This window comes from Platalea leucorodia (assembly GCF_965183815.1).
Source record: "Platalea leucorodia genome assembly, chromosome: 6".
In the NCBI taxonomy this organism is placed as follows: domain Eukaryota; kingdom Metazoa; phylum Chordata; class Aves; order Pelecaniformes; family Threskiornithidae; genus Platalea; species Platalea leucorodia.
In genome coordinates this window covers 15,190,820-15,213,601 of record NC_138828.1, presented here as the reverse complement: position 1 = coordinate 15,213,601, position 22,782 = coordinate 15,190,820, and the positions used below count along the sequence as shown (strand labels likewise).

Here is a 22,782-nt window from a genome sequence, read left to right as displayed (position 1 = left end):
TTCTATAAAGTTACCTACCAAGATTAAACTTTTTATGATGTAAATAGGCATATTAATTTCCCCAAAAGTATTTGGTCAGAGCTATTTCAATAGCAGCTTAGTCTTTCTGTGGGTTTTCTCTTTTGTTTGTTTATGTGAACAAAAATAGTATGAAATTATTAGTGTATTTTATCTTGAAAAATACAGCCACTGTTTGCACAATAATTACGGCAAATATTTGCACAGCAAAGATGTTACGTAGATACAAGATAATAATGATTTCATTATAAGATTAAACCTTTCATTGTGATGTATTACACAACAATTAATACCTTTTATTTCATGAAAACTGAAGTCTAGCTACAGTAATCACTACTACACTGTGAACTGAGGCACTGGAAAAAGTTGATGACAACTAGATGTAACGTTAGTCACACAGTATTAAAAAATAAGCGGAGGAAATAAAATACATAATATTTTCTTTAAAACTGTGGAGCCATTCTAACAAACACACAGAACCACCTGTAATTAAGATAAACACAACATCCTCTTAGCACCGCTGTGCTTACAGCTCTTTCAAATAGCACATATGGTTTGTACTTTTATCAAGTGTGCTGAGACCCTTTTCTCCCAATGAACGATTGTATGTGTTGTAGTTGGGAAGCAAAACAAGACTAAGTTAAATACACTCTGGCTGCCTTAACTCAGAATTTCCTTGTATTTATGGATTTATATTAAATCCCTAAGGTTATTTTAAAATTGTTTTCAGTGTTATTTTATCATTAATCTTATTATCATCCAAAAAAACTGGCTGCAAATGATTGCTTTGAGGATTGGCAAACACATTTGTACAGCTTGAAACAATTTATTGAAAACATGTTGCTTACATAAGAGAACATGCTGTCTTTAAACGCTGTTGGTAAGAAATGTTCATTTCTTGAATTTCCATTCTATTTATGGACTCTGAAGACAGGAGAAATACAATTTAAAGTGCACCTACAGGTTGCATACCTTTTTACAATCACCTTCTTTTAACCTCAAGAGAAGGGATCTTCCTTGTGTAGCCGTGACTTTGCAATAGGCTCCTCAGCGGTGGCATACAGCAGCACGCAAGCCAAGGTAACATGCCTTTTCAAAATCTTTGATCTTGTCTCCAAAGGAGAAACCTGGAACCAGTCATGTTGTAAACTAGTGAACGTTGGTTTAATAATGAGAAGGATTTTAGTGTCAGTTCAACAGAACAATCATTTTTAGCCAAATGTATTTCTGTGGGCATAGTAGGTACAATAAATAAAGACTTAAGGTAATGCATTTCCTTACTTTTTTCCCCCATATATTTGCCATCTCTATAATACTTCAGTCATTTGTACATTTACATAACTCCCTAAGATGAAATGTAATTATCTTTGCTATTTTATAGCTGGTGAAAATGAGGTACAGCCAGAGTTACACAGAGCATACCTAAAAGAGCAAAAGTACGAACCCCCGCAAACGGTGAGTCCTGGTTCAAGCAAGATGAAATTTCCTCTGTCACGTGTGCGATGGAAGCTCTAAGGGCCAGATCTAGTCACGGACAATAATCAGCAAGCGAGGTCCATGCTTCCCCCGCCCCAGCATGCTGGATGTCCATCTCCCCTCTCTGGGGCACACGGTGGGTGTCCTGCCGGGGGGACCTGGCGGGATGGTCTAGGACTTTCCCCCATGGCCAGCTAAGGCAGCAAAACCAACCGCTCTGTCCGTTCTAGATTTTTTAAAAAGAAATCTTCACTTTCCAGAAAACAGCTTATTTCAGATGCCATTTTTAACTGATACCGGATTCTTAACAATTTATATTGTGCTTTATGAAGGTTTTCAGACAGTTACGTGATTTTATTCTGCAGTTGTAAATCCTGTTACTTCTGCTGTCTATGTAAGCAGCAAATAGAGAGGTTTTTCCTCTCTTTCTGCTTTCCTGGTCTTCCACTGATCAAGTACCTTGTCATCTGCTTTTCCTAAAAACACAGAAGCCCAGAGCTTTTCATCACGAATGGTCTCCTATGCTTTCATTAACTTGGGAAGGGGAAGAAAGGAATAAAAGGAAACTCTGCAGTTTGCAATGTGCACAAGTACCATAAAATCCCAAAGCTTTTCACAGAGCATCTTCCAGAAGGACACAAGAAATCTATTGACTTTCAATGGCAAAATTTTGCTACAACACTTCTAGGTCAAGATTTAAAAAAATGTAATCTCAATTTCTGTAAATCCCTCTACTCAGTTAGATATGAAGTTCTGCCTACATATCTGTCTGCACTTAAATTTCACACAGGAACAAATGTAAATCCTTTCTCTAGACTGAAGAGAAGGAGAAGGAGCTGGCTCGCTCAGAAATTCCGCTAGAATCCCACACTTCCAGCTTGCTTCCCCATGCAGTCAACTTGTTTCAAGTTCACAAAGGCCGGACCCAAAAGCCCAGCAGTCCAACTTAACTCTCCTATATTAATTTTTTTTTTTTTTAATATCCAATTTTGAATGAGGAGAGTGACCTATGTGCTTAGGCATTCAGAATAGCTTCCTTTTAAAATTAAATATAGCTGTCTTTCAAAAAATTGAACTTTGGAAACACGCTAGATAGAAAGCTTTGCCCGACCACAAGCATGCATAACTTATAATCACAGCCAGACTTCAAAGATCCTGCCTTTACACCCACACCAGGGTCTTTTTTATTGCAATTCTTTTCTAAGTAACTAATTGCCTGCTAAGCATTAAATAAGCAATTTACACTTTCCCCTTTACTCTTCGTGGGGCAGCTGACATAATGCTGGGAGCACAACTACCAGCTTAACCAACAGCAACACAATTTTGGTCAGGTCACTCCATCCCAGTTTCCCAGGGATATGAGGTGTGTGTAATGACTTCTCTCCTGTTTCATCGTGCTGCAAAGGTCAGCTGAGTAACTTTTACCATGTTCTACTTAAGGTCTAATCCAGCATCTCCTGCCAAGTAACTATTCCTTGCTTAGATTGATCACAGAGAGTTTAGCAATGTTTTCATCAGTGCTCTGACTCCAGAAAGCTGAGAGTTTGTACAGAAACTGCACGACCACCGGCAAAAATTCTGCAGCTTGACTTGAACATTGGCTTATGTGTCACTTCTGGTTCCCCGGTAAGACACAAGCGCCTGTATGTTTGTTTGCCCAAGTGCCTTAAAAGGAAAGTCAGCTTCTTGGAGTCGTAGTTGTACTCTGCTGGAGTCTCCTTTCTTCCATCCTGAGCAGCACGTCTCTTTCCAGAGCTGCTGCCAAGGGAGGGGGCCGCGCAGTCCCAGCCACCTCCTGTCACTGCGCTCTGAAATGATGCCGAGGTAAATGCTATGGGTGCCACAGCTTAGCATACAGATTGATCCAGACAGGTAAGAGATTTCTGAAAGACAACACCGCATTTGTATTTCTGGCACATTTCCCCCCCGCGCCCCCCCAGTCTCGTCTACTGAACTTCTCACTAAAAAAGAATCCAAAAAACTATGGAAACCTAATAACAAATGGCTGAAGGTTTTCTTAAGTTACTCATCTAAAGACAGTAAGAGACAGATTATGATAAGATCATCAAAAAGTGAACGTTTACTGGCACTCTCAGTAGATCACGCGTGAGATAATTCAAGAGCATTTTCTTAAATATTGAGTAACTTTTAAATATCAGTGGTCAGGTTTTCACAAACTAGAAGATGTTACATCGGGATCAATGGCCTGCTTTTTATTTAGACACAATTTACTTTGCAGCATATTTTTGTTTGGCAATTTATAAACTGCTCACACAAAAACAACTGATCCCAATTACTACCAGGTAAGTAGAGAGTTTACTTTCTAATCACCTCGTTAGGTCAGCATTATTCACTGACATACAATTACATTGATATGGGCACTAAAAATAGTTCACCTAAATTCTTCTTTAAGGTCAAGCCTGGAAACTTATGGTAGCTGTTTCAGTTTCTATGAGCTTTAGATCTTCCTGGAAAGCCACCAGCCGGTCCCCCCTTCTACCGGCTGTGGAGGAAGCCTGGGGAATCTGACCTCCTCTGTCAGTGGTCTAAATTAGGCAAAGTGAGGACATTTATTCTCTTCACATTCCTAATTTCTGTTTTATGGTTACAGTAACACTCCTGTACAAAGCCTATTTGTTGGTAAAAGCATTCAAAACAAAAAGAAACTGAGCCAATTATGTCCTGTTGACCAAAGGCTGTTTTAATCTTCATGAAGCACTCACCCAAGTTATTTTATAAAGTGTTTTAAAATAGGCATATTTTCTAAGTTTTATAAATTTACCTTATTTTAAGACATTATGGTTTGGTTGTTTATTTTTAATTCTTCCCAACTTCCGTATGTATATCCAGGGGTGTACAATTATCATGGGCAACTTCCCCAAAGTGTTATGCAATGTGATTTGGGATTCTGCTCCAGGAGTTTCATCCATGTATCCAACTATCTTCCTTCTCAACAGTTAATTCCTTCCTTCTCCTGTCTGATCCATGCCAAGTCCTCTTTCTTCTTTCCCTGGGAGCCCATGTTAACTCAGTCCCCACACCAAGTTTGCAATATAAGGATCCATCGCTGTTAGCTTTATTCTTCTCATTGTTGCAGTTGTCTTGCTTAGATTTTATACTTTGCATGCATTTTATGCATATAAGTTTTATGCATTATACCGAGATGTTTATTCTCACCTTCTCCCACAATAGTCCAACAAAAGGAAATGACAGTTCCAGAAAGATATCATACTCGGCACATGGTTTCTAAAACCTCCCAGTAGATCCTAGGAAGGGACTGAGCACCAAAACAAAATGACTACACTTTCCTGGGCTAAATGTAGTAAAGCATTTCAATCCGACCATGAGCAAGCAGTCCAAGCATTTCTACTACCTAGATAGCTGACAGGCAGGTAGACTGAAGCATCCAAGGAAAGGAAACACCTCAAATAGACTGAAATGCTCAAGTATTTTTGCTGAATAACAAGTACTGCCTGGAGGACACCATCCTTACTAGCAGCTTTGGCTTGGTTTTGGTTACTGTACAAAAAAATCCCCCAGGGCTCAGTATGGTTTCAGGAACTCGCATGCTATACAAATGTGCAGTCTGCTTCCCTGAAGCCACGTCACCAGGCACTAGAGATGAGCAGCCCAAAAAAAATATTTTGGAAAGAGCACTGCCAATCCACCCTTCATATGAACAGTTTTCTCACTGGCTCGCCTTGAGGTATTAAAAGTTATGATACAAAAGCCCTCCGGGCAATCTTTCCCTCCTGGTATTGTTAGCTTGTATTTTTAACAATTTTAGTCTGCCGTGACGACCTCTATCACTTACCAGGCAGAGTTTTGGTTTTGATTAGTGCATTTAGCCATCTTATTCCTAGGCTGTAGCTTTTTCTAACTCTGCAGTTTTCTTGTCACACCCCTTCAGAACAGGCTATTCTATTTCTTCTACTCACTTTTCTTCCCCTAAAATTATCTGTTTGGCAAAAAATATTTCCCTTCCCCATGTCAATCATTTCTAACTGGGTGCTTCCTCTTTTGTTTGTTGTTTCCATGAGGCATGGTCCAGAGAAGAAACGCTGCTTCCTGTTTGCAGAAAAAACCCCCAACAAGACAAAACCCAAAGCCACCGTTTGTCCTTCCTCTCCTCAGGCCCTGCTAGCCACCAGACCATGAGGCCATTTTCCATTCGTCTGCTGAGGACCATCAAAAATGCCTCCTTGTGCGTTTGGTAGTAGGCAGCACTCATGCTCCTACTCCAGAGGCAAACCCTGCACTAGGTGTGGGGAACCTCCTGCAGCAGCTACCGCACACTTGTGGAGGAAAGCTGGGAGGCTGAGGGCACTAGTTGAGGCCTTAGAGTACTTTTTGCAAAGGAGAAGTAAAACCATCATCATCCCTATGCTTCTAACAGAGCATGCCCTGAGAAACATGTTAAATGTCAGACCTGGTTGGGTAGGTGAAAGTACCTCAGATCAGAGCCGAAGATGAAGGCTACAGCTTCAGGCAGACGTACTGGAACAGGTATGTGGAGGAAGGAGAGCGTGTTACCTGTGAGTAGGTGAGCTAAAATAACCCTCCGCTCCAGTGGTGGTGAGCAGGAAGAGGACTGCTGAACTCACAGCGCTGGGAAAAATCGAACTGCTGGGACACCAGGTGTAAAGCAAGACAAGAGAGTAATGTTAGAGAGAGATGTTTTCATCTTTAAACTGCAGAATTCCCTTACATGTTCTGAAAACATCCAGAAGAACCTTATCAATGACCATTTCGAACCGTAAGACCCGAGTGACACAGGATACCAAGCTTTCCCAGAGCACCTCAGACTGCCCGCATGCAGCCTTTTAATGCTATGCAAGCATCACAAACTCATGTCCTTTCAAACTAATACTACTGGAGGTACAAATCTGGTATATCCTTAATCTTAAAAAAAAAGAAAACCAAAAAAACCCCAAAAAACAAAATACAGTAAAAGGAGGAGGGAGAAAGAGCTTTATTACATGTGAACACAGATCAAAACAATTTTCTATGCCTATAGGGGTTTGAGAAAAAAAATACAACAAAACGTAACTTCCAATGAGATCTAATTAATGAATGATTTATGGGCTATTTGTGTAGAAGTACTAAGCATGGTAAAATCTCATCTTGATAAATTAGCTCAAATTCCACTAGTGCCATTAATAAATCAAGAGCAGGTCAGCTCCATTCTTAATGTTATTATTATGGTGCCTTCTGTCTGCTAATGCAAGTTTTAACATCTTCTTCACACATTAGTATGAGACAAAGATACATATATCTCCTTAGTGAATTAATTAGATAGCAGGATTTTGCATCCTTCATTTAACAGGCAGGACATCTCCCTGCTCTCTTCCTCATGCTCCTTTAGCTTTCTGAAGGGGACGTCTATAATACATGGAAGGACAAGTATATAACACTATGATAAAACTGAGCCAAATTAACATGCCAGCCTTTCTAGAAATACCTGTCTGCAATACCCTCTTCTCAACCCGTTCCCTTCACTCCCCAGCTGTGCAGGTCACCCCCTCCCCTGTGCTGACACCAGCACTTGTCCAATTGCAAAGTAGGTTGATGAAATTTACTATCCCAGCAGAACTTAAACAACAACAAAAAAAAAATCCAACACCCCACACTATTTCGAAAGCAAGCCAGAATATCTGTGGGAACATTCAGCAGAATAGAAAGGCATTTAACTGCTTTAAATTGATATAAATGCAGTCATGAACACCAAAGCCAGCTCAAGGTAAGAGGAGAGGATAGGATGGTATCTCTCCCTTCTGACAGCTGCCAGTTGCTTATTTGGCTCATCCACCTATGAAACTTTATCTTTAGACTCTAGGACATGTTTGCTGGCTTAAGAACCATTAAAACTACCGATTAGTCTGATTTCCAATTTGAGTTAGTCTAATTAGTTCCTACACACAAGTAATTCTCCACATCTTCCCTGTGCTGGTCAACGCCTATCTGCAGAAAGGGTTGGGCATTGTATTACATTTAATATCTATTACGCATCTTAAAAACATTAAACTTCTACTTGTAATAGGAAGCATCTTTAAGATGACACAAGAATTAAAATTTTTTCATAATGCATTGATGAGCTTATGTCTTCTGAAAGAGAAGCAGGTTCTGGTCAGCGTGCAAATCCCACTCCTTACAGCTTACTTCTAAGAATACGTGACGGAGAAAGACAGAGTACAGATAAAGACTGAGGAGAAATAGCTTCTACAGACTCTTAGAGATCATTTGGAAGAGAAGGAAGACTGAGGAACATACCAAAAGATACACTGTGGAATTCAGAGATCTTAATACAAGTACTGGCATGCTAGTCTGAGTGGCTTCTTCTGTTTAAAAAAAAAAAAAGAAGAAACAAAACCAACACAGTAGTTTCAACAAAAATATAACAATTTCCATAAGGCTATGAACTACTATTTAGTACTAATTTCACCAATAACACGATTTTATGCACAGAAAACTAAGATCTAAAAACTATGCATAAAGCTGTATTGGCCAGACACTGCCGTACACATGGTCCCTGCTCTGCAAAGTTTACAAAGAGCTCATGAGGCACTCCCCCCAAAATCAAACAACTTTCTATGTAAACTGCATATTTCAGCCCAACATTCACCAACCTCCTATCTCTGCATTAATCAAATATTAAGTAGACTCAGGAATGAGATGATGTAGTATGAAGCTGTATTCCCACATGTTTAATCTTCCCAGAAAATTCACAAATGGTTGAGGCATGACCCAGATCTGCAGGTGTTTATAGGCTTAGGTTCTCACTTGGCAGCCACCGCTGCAGCCTCCGAGCACCTTGCAAGAGCTAAAAACACCACCATCAATCACCTCTCCTTCCTTCCTTCCAGTAGGTAGGCGTAAATTACCTGACTTGGATGACTGGGCTGGAGGGGAGGGAAACAGAAGCCGGGCAACCAAGGAAAGCTCACCAGAGGAACACTTCATGCCAAAAGTTCAGGGCCTGTGGTCATTCTTGTACCTCTTTTGACACACAGCTCCAAAGCCAAGGCCCAACTCACACATAAATTCTGGCTCCTATGTGCAAATCTTCCGCATTTAGTGCGCAGGTCTGTGGCCACAGTGAAACACACCTGCTGCAGAAAGCCATACACGCGAAAGGACAACCATCTCAGACTGCCAGGGCTAATCCCACAGCGGGCTCAGAACAGCAAGACAGCCAATGTATGGGAAGAGGACCTTGTCACCATATGGGACATCAGTGTGATGATCTTAGTGACCTGTGCTGCTCAGCAGGCAATCTACAGCAGGTTTGGACCAGATGGGGCTTTTCAGGGTGTGATCTTGGTTCTTGCTAATGGAAACAATCACGCCTGGCTGTCTCAAGTGCATGGATCACTGTGGAGTATAGGATGAGACGCAAACTCCTAACCAGAAGCAGATGGAAACATTTATTATTGTGGCTTTTCTGCACTCACAGAGCAGTGGGGGTCTAAAGGGTCTGAATGCCGGAGGCTGACAACATCCCTCTGCAGTGGGGGATGTTACAGAGCGGGCACGTTATCTCAAGCACACTCTTCTTTTCCAGCAAGAAATCAAACTCAGCTTTTGCCCACTGCTGTTATATCAGGAGTTCCCAGTTAAACAGGAATAATATTTAAACAGTTTTCATCACATATTAGTCTTCCTTGGGAACACACACAAAAAAAGGATATTATCTTATTCTGTTATGACTACTTTATTTCCTTACTATTACTGCTCAAAAAAATTTACTCCGTGTTTTGCAACACAAAACCCTGTACAGCTTCATCTTGTGACTATACGTATCTGAGCTGGGCATTTTAGTAATTATCTCTGGCAACCTTCCTCCCCCATTTACTGCTCCTCCCCAAAAGAGATTCAAAACAGGAAAGATTCTATATTTGAACATGGGATAAAATGCTTACCTACTGTTTTCAGTAAAGAACAAAGATAAAATCATGAGATTACTTTATCATATAGGCTACACATTCTTCAGTGGCTGTGGAAATCACTTAACACTTCTTTACTTAATTATAAAGAGTGTTAATCTCTTTCACCCTTGCAAAGATTTCTGTTATTACTGAATGGAAGCTATCAGTAAAAACAATGCAATGGGAAAATACCGGGCTCAGTAGGAGTTGGCGAGCACCAGACATAACTGTGGGAGTGACTCCCACAGTGGATTCTGGCTAAGATATGCCAGTTATGCGTTCTTATTTTATCTTCATTGTAAACTGGGTTTTTGACAAACTCCCTCCCCCCCATACAAGGTTACTGAACTAATGAAGTGCACAAGGTATTCAGCAACTGAAAAAAGAGATTGTCAAGGGAGTTTTTCTTCTTACTCTTCTTTTAAGCTAATCAGTAAGGGCTAATCTTATTTTCACATCTTTAGACCAATGCTTATCCTGGGAAATGGGAACTCAAGTGCTTTATACATATAAAGGTACTCTCCCTCACCACAGGTGCCTAGGTGGTGACCCCACTGCAGGGAGAGGTGATGATCCGGAGAAGGAGCACCATGTCAGTGGCTGAACTGGAAGCCCAGCACATACCGCCTGGCCCCTACTCTTTTAGCCATGCCCCCGCTCACCCCCTCCCTAAGCCACTTGCATAGAGCGGTGTTGGCTTGGTCAGCTCGCTCACAATGGCATAAGTAATACATCCTTCTTTAGTTCATAGCTGCATTTTTAAAATCCAGCATGATGTTTCTGACTCATCAGAAACCATAATCCCTATAAGCATCCCAAGTGAATAGAATCACACCTGAGACCGATCTGGCCTTTTTCACTTGCTATAGGAGAGATGGATTAAAATGGACAAGTTTAGCTCCCTAACATCTGCTCAGCAAATGCTCACATAAATCAGGATGCAGAATATAGTATATTTGCCACACCCTGAATAGCAATAGTCACGCAAGATGAAGAGCAGAGTGAAATCCTGGACTTGCTGAAGTCCATGGCAAAACTCCCATTAATTTCAGGCAGGCCAGTATTTTAATGCAGATTGTTACCAGATGGTAGATTTTAGAAGCAATTGCAAATGCAATTAAAAGCAAAAAAGAATTAACTGATGTGATAGCTGCATGAATTAATTGCATTTATATTATCAAAAACCAATACACAAAATCCATGTATCTCCCAGCAACAACTACGACTGCCCTCTTAAAAGTACCCATTTTCACTTAGAAAAACCTAACATTCTTCTAACTGATGAACCTTCTCCCCCAAACAAGCAGATTTTTCCATTCCAATTTGACTTTTAAACATAGAAAGATGGTATTTTTTAATGCTACAAGTCACATAGTGTGTTTATCTAAATAAACTATCTTACCCATGCTCAGATCTTTTTCCTCACATGGTGAATAGAATCTTTTCTATTAGAAGTAGCAAGGATAAAAATTGGGAGTGGTTTCTGAGATAATACTGCAGTCTTCTAAACCGAATTCAAACATCAGCTAATACAACAAGCCTAGAGGCAATACTACAAGTTCATGCTCAGCTTCATAGTGTGGCTGTTGCTTTTTTTCCTTTAAGTCTTTACAAATAATGTAATAAAGATATTGCTTCCAGACAGTTATTCTCAAATTCATCCAAGACTGAGATGAATTACTATAACTCACACTTCTCTCAGTGTGATTGTTTCAGATTGCCTGTATATTTAGGAAGATTAATTTACACTGGTTACATTATTAAAATTCTTCTATAACCCTAAGGAAGAATTAAAACACCTTTTTCTCCTACAGGCATCTTCATGCTCCAGAAGAAAGGTTAACAGTTCACTGAGCTATTACAAGCAAATGCAGTTGGACTGCTGGGCAGCATAGTGAGAGATGTTTTACCCAGGACACAAATTTGAGATACTCTCCCAAAGTTATTTTGAAACATTTTTTATGGGTCTGTTTTTATTTTCTCGTTGGCTCCATCTAATTTTCTCACAAAGTGAGTAAAGGGATTGCTATTTTTAAACTGCTGGCCACAAACTCCATTCGATGTCTCAAAGACAAGTTAGTCTTTCTCACTCATTCTACATCATCCATGAGGACTCTAGCATTTCAGCTTCAATAAACTATCTCACATCCAGCTTAGCTGTCTTGGCTCTGAAGCAAAGGCAGACACTAAAAGATTATGAATAAAAATGCTTTTTTAGCCACTGCTGCTAAGATTTTGCCTACATGCAAAGAGGCAGGAACCACCTTGGTTATACCATTGACTTCCCTGAGACCTTTAAGACACTTGTAGCACCAGCAGTCAGGCATTTATCCCGACAGTCCTGGCACCAGCCGCTCAAAGAGGGATGCTGATCAACTCCCACACTGAAGGCCTTCACTCAGGTATTCAACGCAAAGGAGAGACTGGAGTGTTGCTGCGACTCCAACCTGTGGGCAAACGTTAGCGTTTCCTGCAGGCTCCTGCTTTACAGTCTTCCCCCCAAACTATTTATAGCAGAGCTTAAACTATGCACTGATTTAGGGAAAAACCTCCAGTCCCAACCCCAGCCCAGTGCTCCATAGCACAGAATTATAAGACAACACTGAGTAATTTGATGGCAATGTCAACGAAAAGATAGCAGCGTCATTAGTGCTCTCTACTGGATAAACACATAATTACTCCAAAATTAATATAGCACATCAGGGCCTTCAGTAACAAAGCAGCATAAAACCACTTGTATTTAAATTATAATACTCATACTATATTTATAAGAGCTTATGCTACTCAAAGCAAGTTAAAAAACCTTAACGTTGAGATGCAAAGGATGTACAGAAGTCCTTGAAAACAAAACACAGGTGAAGTTGCAACTCTGATATCTGAAGGAGGTCAATTAGAGAAAAACCAGGCAAGACTGTACAAGAATACTTGAGCCAGGGTAGTTTTAATCAGAAATGTTCCTTCCCATTCTTCACATACTATATCCATGTGCACAGATTAATTTACAGCTACCAACTGTAAAATTCAATTTCAGAAATTCCTCTGCCCTCAAAAGTAGTAATGCATTTGGAAGTCACAAAACAATTTCCTTCATCATTTTTCATACCCTGCAAATACAGGGCAAGCTTCTACTTGGCAGTCAGACTAAGTAGCGTCACTTAGTTCACTGTGACTTCCAGGTGAAGAAAACTAAGTCAGTATTTCTGTCACCCCCCACCATCACCACCAGTGCCCTATGGCTCCATCTGAATGAAGAGAGCCATAATTTGCCATTCCCTCCAGCCAACACTGAATCACTAAGCCCCACCACCAGCAGAATGGCGGTGCTGCCATGGTTGTTCAGCGTTATTCAGAGCCAAACATGAAACACCTAATTTGGCATCGAAGTGTTGATGGTTCAAGCACCTGCAACCACAAGCCTTTGCATAAAAATGAGTAGTGATTGGCCTTTGTGAGAACCTCTTAATAATGCAATTCCCTACAAATACCTGAAGCATACCTACCACTATGCTATTTCCTTCTACTGGTGGGCATACAGATTTCTTAGCAGGGTTAAAGAAACAAAACTCTTTTTACTGTAACTGCTACTTGCCTGAATTTTTACATGCAAAACAGGGGCTTTACAGAAAGTCATGTCAGGTTAGGTACATGCAATAGTTCATTTTAAGTTTTTTAATTGCATTTTTGTTATCCTATGTTTGACACATTTAGGAATTAAGTTTATCACAGTAGCATTTAAAAGCTAACCAAGAAAGAAATGCTATTACTTACAGCCCTGTACTGACATGCAGGCAGTGTAGAAGATACAGTCTGTGTCCTGGAAAGGTTAGCATCAGAGTTGACAAGGCAGCTGCAAGGGACATGAGGAGGGGGGAGAGTAGATGTGAAGAGGGAAAACACCACAACACTGATGAAGCCGTAGCAGGAAACATAAGTACCATGATAATTTATTCCACTGAATTTGTTTAGGGGAGAATAAGATAAAAGAAAGAGTTCCCAGATGGACAGGGCAAAACTGGTGAAAACCACTACTAAACACGGAGCTGCTGCGAAAGCTGTCCAAACGACAATTTTCCCCGCTTAGCGATACGGCAGTTTCTCTTACCCAGTGAGTCTCTGGCTGCATCCCCTCATTTTTTCATGAAGTCACTTAAAGTAGGAGGGGAGTAAAGAGAATAATCTTGCTGGGTCCCAGTGATGTAAAGGAGAACACGGATCCTAAAAAATTCGGGGTTAAGGAGGTTTCAGGGATGAGGCTATCTGCAACTTAAAATACTTATCACAGATTGAACTAATTCTTATTATACACACCCACCCACACCTTTTTATATATGAGTGCATTATCCTTTAAAAAAGTGGGGAGAATATTCAGGCAGATGAACTATTTGGAAAAAATTAAATAGCTATTTCCAAAGGAGATCAAGTGAAAAAGACAAAACCCAAAATATTTACTTTTGTCCAAAAAATTTGCTTGAATACAATGCAGAGGGATAGGAGGCTGGGCATTAGTTTAGCTAAAATAATAATTAAAATGCAAATAGGTCACAATTACAGCAACCAAATGATTGCTATACTTTTTCCCACAAGGTTTTTCTTTATGTATACATGTGAAGTTGGTAAGGTTTTGCTTAAACATCTTCTCTTTGGTCTCAAAAAGAGTAGGAAATCCACAGCTTTGCATACCCACACACTCTGAAGTTCTTGCTTGCATTTCTTTCCAGCTTCTCCCTCCCCTTTTTTAAAATCCTCTGGTTGTTTTCATTGAATCCTCTCCAAAGCTGAGCATTCATGCCCATTCCCAGAATGGGAACTGGGGAATGTGAAAAGAGCTGCTACTCTACAGCTCATCCTGGTCTCTCCCACTCAGCACATCCTTAGCACCAAAGGGAACCCAGTAAAATGGAGATGAGCTCACTTCGACTTTAAAAACAGCCTTGTCAAATGAGCACTTACAAACTTACTTGAAGTTTCTCCCAACTTGTAGCTTACGCTACGCATTCCCAACTGGAGAAGAAATATTGACCACCATCTCCAAACTCCTTATTAGGTTTGCTCCCAGGAAAATGAGAAATTTCAGAAAGAAATACTCTGCTCCTCCATACCTGCGATGAAAGGAAATGTTCTTCATCTATGAGCCCGCTTAAGTCTGTGGTCCATGAACAGAGGGTGCATTTCAGGCCTAGTGTACTAATAACATTTTAGTCTTTCCATACATGCCTTCCACCTGAACACACCCTGTGAAAGCATGGGAGCAGCAGTACTCTTGTAGGCTGCCATGCAAGATCACACAGACACTACCTAGAATCCCATTCCAGGAACCGATCCTTCTTCCGCAGAAATGTTAGTAACTGCTTTTAAGAAATTAACTACTTGAGGCCTGTTTGCTTTCTATTCCACATCCTCAGATTCATATTGCTTATTATCCTCACACATGTCTTCATTCACATCAATCCCCAAATGCAAAATACAGCAGACAAACCCAAATGATGAAATCATCCACCTAGTTGGTTGTTTATACTGCAGCCAATTCCCTTCCCCAGTGAATTCTGCAAAGCTGATGTTTTCGTGGTCTCATCAGTAGGAAACACCTCTTGCAGCCCTGGGGTTTTAAAGCACAGCAGAGAACTAGCAGCTCCTACTGGAGCCAAAGCATTTATTTAAAAAAAAAAAATGATTAGGTCCTTTATTATGTTAAAGCTTGATCTGTCCTTTACCTTGGCAGTCAGCAGGTTCAAGTTACTTAATCACAGCAACACTGAAACAGCTCAGGTCAAGAATAATTCTTCAATTAGCCTGAATAGGTCTTGGATGAAGGGGAAGTTCCCACGATTTTATCCTCACAGGCAGTACCAAGCTTAACCCTGAGACCACATAAAGGCCTCTGTTTCTAATGCCAGAGGGAGGTGTGGGCAGCCAACTAGAGGAGACTCAACTTCAAACTACACATTCTAAGGGCAACCCAAACCTTTCCCTTCCCTCTCACACAATTCACCACCCAGGAGTAATTTACAGATTATTAACTGGCCTGTTAATTGTTTTGAGTTTCCTAGGTATTCTTGGAGTCAAGAAAAACAATCAAACCCAAAAACCTCCTTTCAACTTGTAGTCTGGGGAAACTTGAGGAGAAACACAAGAGTTGAAAACAGCCTTACAGAACCCTGTCTTTACTTACTGGAGGCCTGAATGTTTATGTGCCATAACTTCCATGTTCATTGAGAAATGCTGCATTTTAACCAATGGTGATATTCTTTATTAACTCAAGAAGTTGAAAGTCATTTCATCTTCTTTCAAGATTTAAGTAACACCAATCGAGAAGACAACTCAAATGAACCATTATCCTATCACTGCAACTGAAATACAGATGAAATTCAGCTACTGCCTACACGTGGTTCTCCGGATCTAGGTGGCCCATTGAAGTTCTCTGCTCTGACTTTGCCATGTTTTTGTGTGAGAGCCTTCAAGCTGAGATTTACAGATATAATTTACAATTCAAAAAAACCCCCCCACCACTGTTTATTTTACTCAAACATCTATCTTTCAACTCAAGCGAAACACATAAAAACTTAGCTACTGTCAGACACCTTCTGAGGCATTTAAAAATATATACTTTAACTTCTTTATGCAGCCCAACACGTGTACAGTAAAACACTCATTTGCCCCATCCATTTTTAAAAACTGGTATGAAATACTATTAAACATTTATGCCAGTTTACAAGAGCAAGATTTAAGAACAGGCATACTACAAAGATTATTTCAACTGTAGTTCAGTAGAACAAACACCATGAAAGATACAGCAGGAAAATTAAATAACTTTCTTTTAAGGAGTTGAGCACTAAATATTGTAATTCTTTGGAGAATAGTTGAGAAAGGGTGAGTCAGTTGAGAAATGGTACTAACCTTTAAAGCCAAGTACTAACACATTCCTGCATTTGGCAAGGGATATGCCCTCCCCTCAGAACTGGAATGGCTTTGCATCTCTGCAAACCACTTAAGGCTGACACCTCTTTTTTTGTCATTTAATGCACACTGTAGGAAAACAAACAGTGAAACAGTTCACAGCCCTTCCATCAAATTTTTAAAGAACTCAGAATAAACACAGATCCAAAACATGGTCATGCAGCATAAAGTCATGACATGTATATTCACTGACTAAAAGAAACCATTATTATGAACAGATCAATTTTGATACCTGTTTCCATGAAGTTAAAACTCTTTTCAAGACTATAGCCCAGAGAAGTGGTTTCCAGAGTGAGGTGCGTGCACCCCAGGGGGTGTGCAAGACAATCCATTCGGGTGCAAGAAGAAAGTATTTTTTATACCATTAATAAACAAAGTTTTAAATAATTTAAAAATAGTGTTTATTTCATCTTTATCTCATACCTTTTCATTTTCTACTCTTGTGTATGTACATAATATATTAGGACAGTAGTACATATATAATTTATAAATAAATATACATATATTGGGTGCGCACTTGAAGTTTTTACTGATAGGGCATGCAATCAAAAAAGTTCGGAGACCACTGGCCTCGAGGATGCTGTGTGATACTACAGCTGCTAGCCCAATCACATATCCTGTTGCTGAATTAATTTTTTCCTGTCAATCTGAAATACCCTCCTCAGCAGCATATTTTCAATATGCCTATTAAGAGTTCCCCCCCCCCCCCAAGCATGCTGATATAATGGAAATTTTAGAAGGATTAGGCTTGTATAACAACACATTGTTGACAGAGTATCCTTCCATGGAATTACACTAAAGTTACAACTTTATAGCAGATACATGTGAAATTGTCATTAAAACACACGCAACTTCTCAATCAGATCAGAGCCATCCTTTCCTTTTTGCAGTTCGGTAGTCTCATTTTAGTCTTGCACCAGCACTTCTCCATCACTGCCCCCCTGCCTCTCCTTCCCACACACTGACTCCATGGGCAACCATCCGACCCCTGCGTGCTACTTGCCACAGGTGCCAGTCTTGGTCAGCACTGCAAGGGGTCCCCAAATCACCCGTTCTGGGCCTGGAGGTGTCGCTGAGGGGGCTGGGGACTGTGCCCCACTTGAGCTAGCACCTGAACAGTGGGGCTGGCTGTTACACCTCAGACTTCTCTTGCAGCCCCCACTGCAGAGATGCATGCTGAGGCAGCACCCCAGGGTGGCTGCCTGTGGCCACCCACAGATGCAGATGATGGTGAAGGTCCCACATGGCCACCCAGCAAGGCACAGTTCACAGGCAGCAGCTGCTCTTCCCAGTTAGTGTCTGGGGAAGCCAGCCAGCAAGTATCCCAGCATTTCAGCACATGTGGTAGCATGCTGTTTACCAAAGCAGCAGTGGCAGGTTGTGCATTTTGACATGTCTATTCCAGCACTTTTACAACTGATTCCTAAAAATATTACCCACACTGGAAAAAAGGAACAAGAAATGCGTATCCTGAATCCACATACCTGCCTAGAATCCAGCAGACATAAAAAAAAAACAACTTCTGTTTTAAATAAGAAAGCAGCATACTGTATTTAAAAACATTCATCTCTGCTTCACTCTGGGTGTTTTTGTTTGTTTTCCCTTTGATCTGGATACTTTCATTCAAGCAAAAGCAAGACTCACAGTGAATGGGCGGAATGCGTATGCATTTAAAAAAAATAAAAAGCATGTGTGGTAAGCCAATGCTACATTACACATCACAGCCAGCATACTGATCACAGCCAGAGCTCGACCCACAGCCCAAGTCTCTTTAACCCACTTGCTGAAACAGGGATACTCATTAGTTCTTAAATCCACGCAGAACACAGTGCTGTACACAAGCCAAACAGCGTCACACAACTTTCAGTTCTCAACTGTTACAATTGACCTGACACCTCTGTGATTGAAGAGCATATTACTCATAGCTATGAATTCAGATTAAGGTAGACCTATGATGACTGGCTGTAGGAAACATGAAAGTTTAAGATTTGTCTATTCTGATCTCTTGTTTAGATCATTTGCTCACCCATTGAAAAAGTTCAGTAATTTACATTTGATTACAGCCTACTGAGGACACCAAGTGCTGCAACCCATTACATCCCATAGTAGGTTAACCAGGGAATCGCCCTTGTGTTAGAAATTGAGCACTCTTCTTTAGATCACAACTCTTCCTAGCTTCCACTCTCCATCACTTCATAATTTTTATGCCTCACTCCCCTAAATCAGAGACCAACACCACCCAAAACTGAGCAGTCAACCTTTGTTGTTGTGATTGTGTAATTTAGTATTCCTTTCATTTACACTTTAATCTTTGAGCCTTAAAAATAAGACTAGCAATGCGTCAAGATGGGAAGTCCAACAGAAGAGCAAAACTCTAGGAAGGGGCTAGAAGGGACCTCTGGTTTATCAGCTCCAGTTTCCTACTATTCAGACACCACTTTGCATTTAATTTCTTTCACAGATATACTTGGCACTTCCTTCAAAGCAGGTCTCTGCCTGGAAGGCTGTTCCAGAATTAGTTCTAGTAATTAGGAACTTTGTTTCTAATCTAAATCTTATTTACAGAAAGTTTATACCAAGTGGGTATACTTACTTTTGTTCTAACACTCCTTTAGCTCACAGTGCTTCTGCCCTTCGCCTGTCATTTGCACAATAAAAAGTAGTATTCTGACTCCATAAACAATCTTACTGCTACAGATAAAAAAAGCTTACCCATGAAATTAAACTTCCAGAGCATACAGAAGATAAAATATTTAACTTTCCAAAGTAGGGAACAAGGCGGGGGAAAAAAAAGGAAGGAAAAAGAGCTAGCCAGAAGGTGTGATTTTTGTAGCTATCCAAAGAAGCCTTTTCTCTCCTCATCCTGGATAAATGGGCTTGTAGATGTTATAATCACTTGTTACAGGGGTGACATTCACAGCAATCCACTGTAATGCTCCACATGAAAAAACTGTACAAAATTAATTGTATGCAAGAAAGTTAATACAACTCTATTGACCATTAAAACAAAGACCAAAACACAATCTGTCTTGGTAAAAGGAAATACGATTTTAAAAGACATACCACGCTTGAGCTTGGTGCAACAGTGTATCCTTCATGAAAGGAAACAACAAAAAAACTAAGCTTCAGAAACAGTATTATGTATTTTGTATCCTTCTCCCGATTCAACTTAGATAGAAAACAAATCAAGAATGGAGCCAAAAAGGTCAATAAACAAACCATCCAGCATTCATTCACAGGCAACAGAAATCAAAGTACCATATGTACATTGTTCTCTCATATTATGTCCAGAAGACAGGAGCATGCAACACCATTACTGTAAACAATGAAAAAAGGTGTACATTTTAGAGTGTCAAATATTTCTCCACTTTCAGTAGTTTTATTAAAACCTTCCAAGTTAGGTATGAATTGGCCTATGATGGTTGCCAGGTCAGCAAGCAGACTAGCAAATAGGTATTCTGAATTTCAAAATCTATTTGTAAAACCCAAAGTAACTGCGTCCACAGAAGTCAACAAGGGGAGGGAAAGAGGTTCTTTTCAGTTTGAGACATACCATCATTTTATACCTAAGGAGATCCAACCCTACTGGCATTACTCACATATAAAATTTCCATATTTAACACCTAATTTAGAACAGCCAAACAAGGGTGTAGAAAGCCTTCTAAGAGCTCATGAAATAAATATAATACAATAGGTATACAAAACTCATACTGCACATTATTTTTAGGTAGGCTACATAATTTGTATTTTTACTGTGAGAACATAAAACCAAAACTGACCTTTACAAAATTATGATTTCATATAGAGTAAAAACACTTGCCCCTGCTTTACTTACTAGTGTTTTAAAATGAGCAGTAAATTGATACAGAGAGACAAAATACTCCCATTGTAATGCAAACTGTAGACAGCTTTTTAGTGTGTCCTCATAATTTGGGAGAGAAAAGACAAATTAACCTGTCATACAAAACATTTTAAAACCAGAGCTAACTGGCAGAGAAGGCTAAAAGGAAACAATAAACCCTCTCAGACTGAAAGTTACAGAATTTCAAGGCAAAGTGAGCTTTCAAGAAAACCTCGTCCAAGCACAACAAAACGAGAACGTTCCTCGCACTAGTCTCATAATATTCCACATTTCCACAGCCGAACCCCTGCTTCAGAGACCTACAACTGAGATTGCAAAGAAAGCGTAGGCCAAAGCCGAGGTACTACAAACGGTCAAAACAAAGCTTGGAAACTATTAAAAAAATCAAAGTGAGCTGCTCTAGCTTTCTTGAGCAGTAAAATATGAACCTATAGCAGAGCAAATAGCATAGTTTTAGTGATAATATAAAAATAGCTTGCAAGCTAAGTTACCTTTCAGACTAAACTCCGTGTATTTGATATCCTATGAACAAGGTTTAATGTTCTCAACTTACTTTATGCTTTTTAAAGGCATTTTCTAAGAAATTTTTTTTATTTTGTACAGTTAAGCTAACACCTGCCAGGTTTGCATGCTTTTTAAGGATGCACTTTGTCACCTAGTAGAATATAAAAACACAGTAAAACAGTGCAGAATTTTGCAAAAATACTTTAAATAAATTTACACTTCACTCTAAGATTATTCAAGTTAAGAATTAATCACCATATTCAAGGAGTATAACTCCTTTACTTCTGTTATCCTCATTGCACATCAAAACCAAAGTTGCTATTTCTGCCAAGACTAAAAGAGTGGATCCTCAACCTCTGCTGGCCTAACAAGCAAGCAAACACTGCTCCACAGACAGCACCATATTGGTCATCTGCAGACAGTTAAAACCTGAACTCACCAGAAATTTCTCACTACAAGCAAAATCAGAAGGCAAAACTTCAAAGGACTCTTAGAAGCATAGATCCTCAGCAAGGATCAATACATGTAGCCTCTCTGTGATTTCACAAACATAGCTCAGTATTTATGACCAGCTTTTTCTTAGCAATGCAGGCCATGAAAGTTATAGATCACTAGGCATTTATTTTTTTAATCAAAAAAATAATGGGCACACTTACTGCATTTCAAACTACCAGATTTTTACTTCTGGAAACCTAATAGCTTTCTATAAATGTATTGATTTCTAATACTGACAAAAAAAATAATTGACTACTAACACATTTTTCCCCGTTTCTGCAGCCTCAGAAAGTTTGTTTTAAGTTACAGTACTTCAAGGCACATACAGAATCTCTTCTTTTCCAATACACAGCAGATATATCCCCTGAAATAATTTTAAAATCCTCAAAACAATTAGAAATGCTACAAAGTTAACAATTTCTATTTAAAAACATTGTTCCTACAGAACATGCACTTTTTTGGAAAACAACTTAGCAAATATTTATAAATTATTTTTTCTTCTTTACATTTACACTGGAAATATATTGAATAATTTTTAATCTGGAAAGTCTGTATCACGTCACATTTAAGTTATTGCCTTCATTACAAATTGCATCATCTCTGGAAATCCATAAAGGTACTGGATTTCAAAATAAGATGGGGGTGAGAGACTACGTATGCAGTTTAGCCCATCTGAAAGGATTTCCACATACAGCAATACGGTGAGAGTAAAAAAATGAACTTTCTTCATTCAGTGGATGAGGACAATAGAAACTGATGTAAGCGCGTTTGTTCGGTTTAATGCAGTGTCATTAGCAACTACTTAAAAATCTCCATTTTCTGTCTTTTGGGCAAGCATATCTTACTATAAAAGCAACTGAATTTTTAAGAGGTAGTTTTTTTTTCCATTATGCACTTATTTATTTCAAATAAAACATAACCAAAAACACCCCAACATTTGCTTTTGAACAAGGATCAAGTCTCAAAACTTGGTACAATATCTGACAAAGTTCAATATTTTAGTTGTCCTCAGCAGTACTGGGCTGCTTTGGAACCAGTGTATTCCAGGTTGTCTTCATAGTCAAAAGACTAATCTACCAACAGTACTGAACCCACCCCCTCCTCCTCCACCTGTGGGTCCACAACTTCCTGGGGGGTCGTTGTCATCAAATCCATTGGGTCGGAAAGAGCACGAGGCTGTGGCAGCTTGAAGTGCTTGTGTTCGAGCACTAAGCTCTTGCTCCTGAAATAAGAGAATAAAGACAATTTAAAAAACCCAACCCTACATCCTTGAAGGAGCTTATTTCTAATAAATTTTGAAACAGCTTTTAAAGCAACATCACTAACTTCTGGACTCCTAAGTCTGACTGGCTTTGTTGAACTTCAAGTTGAACATCCACAGCCAATCCAAGATGTACAATTTTGTTAAACATCGGTAAGTGTATGTGAATCAGAATTAAATCCATTTATGTTAAAATCATATTTTATAGCAATGTGGAATGTTACTAAAGAATTAGACTACTGATCAAAAGCTAAGAAAACATTAGTTTGATACATGTTTCACATGAA

The 22,782-nt window shown here is 39.6% G+C and overlaps 1 protein-coding gene across 13 annotated transcripts in view; it reads right to left on the bottom strand.

Moving 5' to 3' along the window:
* Nucleotides 1-667: 667 nt before the first annotated feature.
* The window catches only part of USP38 (ubiquitin specific peptidase 38), a 43,533-nt gene continuing 21,418 nt past the window's right edge, over nt 668-22,782 (bottom strand). For 3 of the 13 annotated variants that reach the window (XR_014228577.1, XR_014228578.1, XR_014228579.1), the window contains exon 11: nt 22,331-22,456. Coding sequence is in view for 7 of the 13 variants with exons in the window: in XM_082315812.1 (XP_082171938.1) it covers nt 3,097-3,377; nt 22,330-22,456 (408 nt within the window). In the remaining 6 variants the exon portion in view is untranslated. Of the gene's footprint in view, nt 1,721-1,743; nt 3,378-3,457; nt 6,121-7,764; nt 7,833-12,183; nt 16,443-19,497; nt 22,457-22,782 lie in introns of those variants that run through there. The other 10 variants (XR_014228574.1, XM_082315814.1, XM_082315815.1 and 7 more) reach the window with 10 other exon arrangements.